The sequence below is a fragment of the Oryzias melastigma genome, linkage group LG22, assembly GCF_002922805.2.
Source record: "Oryzias melastigma strain HK-1 linkage group LG22, ASM292280v2, whole genome shotgun sequence".
In the NCBI taxonomy this organism is placed as follows: Eukaryota; Metazoa; Chordata; class Actinopteri; order Beloniformes; family Adrianichthyidae; genus Oryzias; species Oryzias melastigma.
Genome location: NC_050533.1, coordinates 12,797,672 through 12,803,157, shown reverse-complemented (window position 1 = coordinate 12,803,157; position 5,486 = coordinate 12,797,672). Strand labels below are relative to the sequence as shown.

Below are 5,486 nucleotides of genomic sequence, written 5' to 3'. Positions count from 1 at the left end.
CATGTAGTTTACAGAGTATGACAGAGATTAAACAATCAGGAGATTTTATGTCATAAATATATGCAAAGAATTATAGATAAATAATTTTTTTTATAACTTAAAAAAAACAGTTGAACTGCAACTTTATGGACAATGAAAACTCCAAAAATAACCTAAGTTGGGATGTTGTGACCCATCTCTGAGGTTAAAAGGGACAAACGTTTTACTGGTTTGTTTTATTCAGGAAGAAAAGCATAAATTGGGTTAAAATGAAACCACCATACCTCTAAAAATTAAGATAGTTCCAAAAATGATCCAAAAAATGTATCTGAACATGAATAATTTAAGAATTGGGTAAAAGAAATAAAATGTCAAATACTTATATAGTACTTTACTACCTTTTATAGTTACAGAAAATGTGTCTATGTACACACATTTACACACTGATGGTGTCTCTGATGCTGAGCACTACCTATAATCATCAGGGGTAATGTGGGGTTCAGTGTTTTGTCCAAAGACACTTTAACAAATGTTTGGGATTCAAACCTGTGATCTTCTGATCGGAGGTTAACCACTCTACCTATGCACCAGAGATGTCCCCAAATGACCCAAGTGTTTTAAGAGCTTGATTTAACTGTTAAATACATACAAATAAAAAAAGTGAAGCTCATTCAGTTTTGAAAGTGTTGGTTTTGCATTTCTGACACTTTTACCAAACATTATTTTTTGCATCTTGTTTTACACTATTATACCTGAATTTGATGTTGTTGCTGTCTCTGTTTGACGCTCATTGGCAGACAGTTTTCTTCCTTTATTGTTGTTTGCTTCCTGCACAGCGTCCTCCTCATGTCTCTCCGGGCAGCCGACTATTTTTGTGCCACATCTTGAAGCGGCTCTGCAGCGGTAATGAAGCCTTTTCTTCCCCCGTCACCGTTCACAGGCAGAAATCTGCCACAGGAAATTACCATGGCTGCCACCTCCGTGCACCAGCCACAAGCCGAGCCCTCTCCTCAGCTTCTCATTATGTGTAAGTCTGGTATCCAGCCTGTCAGGCTGGGGGTTTGTGTGTGTGGATTTGTATCTTCCCCACATTGTGTGTGTGTGTGTGTGGCAACCCAAGCAGCCAAACGGTGTAAGTTAATCAGTGTTTGAAGTCAACAAAGCATTAGCTTTATCAGCTGCCTCACAGGCTGCTCAGAAAACTCCATGTCAACCAACGACGAGCCGCTTTTGGTCGACTCTTTAAAAACATCTGAGACTTCATCAACTGCAGGTGGAAAAGATGGACTCACCAGTGCTTTGAATGTGTTGGAGTTTGTTAGTTTTGTAATCAACATTTTAGCTATATTAAACCTTCACAAATGTATTTCTAAGTCAAACAACAACATTAAAAATATCTGGAAAACATTAAAATCCCACTACTATCATTCTATTTTAAAGTGTCATTGTTTTTTTTTTATTATGATTAGGGAGTTTTTAGCTGTTGCTGAAAGCTCCCTGTTTATGTGTTCTGACGGTTCTGAACCACTTTCCAGGTCAGATGAGAAAATCAAAGAAGTTCATGGATCTATTTGTCTGCAAGTGGATGCAATGGAGCAGAGCAAGGAGCTTGTGACCCGGCCAGCGTGTTTTTAACATCAACAAATACAATCTTTTTCCAACAGTCTGCTCCTGATTTACAAAAATTTGAATAAAAAGTATGAAAAAGTTTTCTTTAAATATGTTCTGACCTGCATCAACAGAAAATGTCACAAGAATATGTTAAAAACACAATTTTTATCATGTTTTTGAAGTGCTATTTGTAAAACACAAAACCTAAACTCAAGTCAAAACTATGCAGGAAATAAATAACAGGAGTTAACTTTACTTCAAAAATTGAATGAGGAAATATAAAATTTCCTGTTTGACATTTTTCTATTTACATACACATTAAAAAGTCTATTTTTACATGAAAATGTAGCATATTTTACGATTTATATAAAGTATATTACACAGGGGGTTAAATCCTTTCAGTTGTCCATCCATCTGTATTCCAAACCCACTTCAGCTTAATTAATACATTTTGAGGTCACAGGGTTACTGGAGCCTATCCTAGCTACAGTTGAGAAATAGTACGGAACCAGATGGCCCATGCATAACTTGATATTTATAGCACTAGGTTATTAGAAACAAATATATATGAGCAAATTGGTCAATCCCATTTAAGTTTTCATTGAAATTGTGCAAAATCCAAAGAATACAAACAAATTTTGTCTTTTGGATAATGTCTAAAACGTGTTAAGTGTTTGTAATCCTATAATTGAAAAACTCAGGTTTCCATCTTCTGGTCACAATATTTTTAGTCATTTTAGATTCATAAAAATTAAAAAGCTAAATTTTCCTGTCGTTTTTTCCCAATCCTGTTAAAATTAGCATGTTTAAGTCTTTGTTTACTATAAAAAAATAACGTTTTTACAGTTATTAGTTTATTTTTTTTACACATTCTTAGATGTAAAATATTAAAAAATAAATGTAATATTTTTATTTAACACATTTTCGGGGAATTTCAAGCCCTACAGTTCACATAATTGCTTACATTTTCAAGAAAATCAAAGGGTCACTCTTGGAGCGCGTGCCAAAGGGCTCGCGGACGCAGAACCTGCGCAGCATCCCCCCCTGCTGCGTCATCCCACCTCAGCCAATCAGCGCGCAGCTGGACGCAGCTCCAGCCCCGCCCAGCAGCGCTCCTGCTGCTCCGTGTAGTAGCAGCAGCCTCCAGAAACGAGCCTCTGGATCTCCTCCATCAGTAAATCAGCTCTGCCTTCGTCCCGATCGATTTTTAGGGAATATTTGTAATCTTAATCCGGATGGAGATGGATGACAGCTCGAAGATTGGAGAGAGCACGGACGCGATAGTGACGGATGAGTCTCCTGTGGATGACAGGGACGTTCAGGCTGGCCAGAGGTGGGCTGCTGTTTTTTTAATTATGATTTCCCACAAATATTTCTCCTAATATGCAAAAATTAATATATAAAAATGCATTTTATCATCTAGAATTAATGATCTCAACATCTTCTAGTATTTTTAAAAAAATATTTTATCTTTGTTAATATTTTACATTTTACATAAAGTGAAAAGGTGCTAAAATATTGTGTCAGATTGCAATATTTATTTGATTTTTTTCTTTTTTTGATGATTTTTATGTAGAAATCCACGAGGAAGTGATGCTACTGCACAGTAGTGAAAATGAAAAACCACACACACCAATCCTGAATCTGCAAAGTGTCATCCTCTGTGTTGTCAGCCTGACACTCACTTTGTACTTCACTGACAGCCCGACACCAGCGCCGGGAAATATATTCACAGTCCCACAGGCCTTTAGCATAAAACCAGGCTTCCTTTTGCCTTTGAGCGCCCGGAGTGCATCCTTTATTTCTTTAAGTAGAAAGTGGAAAATCTTTTTTATTTCAATTTCAAACAAGCATTTATCATGTTTAGTCTTTAAAAGTCCCTGTGTGACCATCACTGCACACTGTCATTTAAAATAAAATATAATAAATTCAGGAATAAATTATCACAAATTAATCAAAAGTATTTTAATTTGTGATGCTCACTTTGCACCTTTGAGAGCTTTCAGGTTTAAATCTTTTAAGATTCAAACTGTATTTTACTAGGGTGTTTTCTCTCATGATATATATCTTTACTTAAAAAAATAATATTTTAATATTTAGCTGGATTATTTTGGTAAATGGTTGTAATGGCAGCATCCACCACCACACATGTTAAGTTACTTCCTGGTCCAAAGAGATTCTTTCTGCTGAAGCTGACCCGTCTACCAGAGACAGGAAGAGGGGGAACTGGGACGGTTAATTTAAGCTTTTGTTTATAAACTAAGCAACCTAAAGTAAATTATTCATGACTTTTATTTTGAGTAAACACGAGCTCTATTAAAACTGATTTAATTTTTTATAGAGTGTGTTGTGTGGGCTCCCCTCCTCGTTTGTGTCAATGGTTTGGTCAGCAGCTATAAGCCTCCCAATGAGTTGGTTACTTGTTAAGTTAGTGTGGATTCTGTTTGTGTTTGTCCTTTAATTCATTCATTTTCTGGTCCCAACTTTGTACATTTGTAAGGTTTTTATTGCAAATTTTGGGTGAATAAAGTAACCCACTCTTTGACTGATTGATTGATTTGGTTTGTTTCAAGAACAAATTATAGGGAATATAAGAAAAACAAATCACACAAATCTATCAAAATCGAAGCGAACTTATATAAGTTATTTAATTTTATAGGTCTGGAAATCATTTTTTTTCAATCTGTGGATTGTTCTTTGGAATACTTATACAGCATTTTAGTATCTTCTCCAAAGTCCCGAAGATAGAGGTGGGAAAACTTTTTGACTTGTGGGCCACAAAAGGTTCTAAAATTTGACAGAAGGGGTCAGAACAGTAGCAGATGAGTGGAGTTTTTTTTTTTTTCGGTAATTCGTCCTTATAAAAGAAAAAAATATATAATGGAATCTGGACAAAAACATTCTGTAATTTTGATTGAAAATGACTTGATATACTTTAAAACAGAACAGATTTTATTTAGAAACTTTTGTTCTCATTTTAGTGCGATGGGTTTCAGGGAAGAAAAGCTGCATTCATGTGGTGTTGGAAATATTGAACAAATCGAGCAAAACCTACGTGAACGTGAGAAAAACAACAAGTCTTCCAACACCACACAAAGGTCAAAGTATTTATAGTGCGCCAGAATTAAAGAGAAAATAAAACATTAATGAGGATCATCAATTACATTTATTCCAGTTTGGGGGCCAAATCAGATGGTTTTAGGGGCCACTGTTTTTTTAGAGTTCTTTTCATTTTATTTAAAACAAATTCTGAATAATGTATATATAGTCAGAGGATCTCATTGTTTGGAGACTCCATAAGTGATGAGTCAAATCCTAAACCTCCTCAGATGAATCTATAATTCAGTGATCTTAAATTATTTGGTCCTTCTGACTTTCCGGCTCTGAAATACATTATTTATTTGTTATGTCGCAACACAACTGCAAAACATTGCTCGTCAGCTCCATTAATCTCCAGTAGCTTCAGCTCTGTTTACTCCTGCTGCCATGGCAACGCGGCAGAAATGATGGCTGAATCAGGAGCGCTGCAGGAAAACAAACAGTTGCTGCAATTATGGAGAAGCTTTTTCTCGTGGTTTCCGGAACGCTGCAGATTTAGATGCACAACATTAGTTTATTAATATTCATAGTTTCCTCTAACAGTTGGAGAAACAACTTTGGGGATTTGATGCTTTTGAATAATGTATTGATCTCTGCCTCTGTGTTGTGATGGTAAACTGATCATCTTCTTGGATGGACTCCTCCTCTAAATCTGTTAGATGTGGGTTTTCAACTAAAAAATAAAACAATAAAAGGAGTGAACACATGAACACGGAAGGGTCGGATTCTGCAGACATTTTCTTTGTTACCTGTAGTTGCTCTTCTTCAGGAAGCAGAAGGCGTGGTACAGACCATCA

The 5,486-nt window shown here is 35.9% G+C and overlaps 1 protein-coding gene across 1 annotated transcript in view; it reads left to right on the top strand.

The window, feature by feature from the left end:
• Positions 1-2,521: 2,521 nt before the first annotated feature.
• disp2 (dispatched homolog 2 (Drosophila)) overlaps positions 2,522-5,486 on the top strand; it is a 19,303-nt gene continuing 16,338 nt past the window's right edge. Inside the window, exon 1 of the mRNA XM_024285574.2 lies at positions 2,522-2,923. Coding sequence (XP_024141342.1) covers positions 2,826-2,923 — 98 coding nt within the window. The 5' untranslated portion in view covers positions 2,522-2,825. The remainder of the gene's footprint in view (positions 2,924-5,486) is intronic.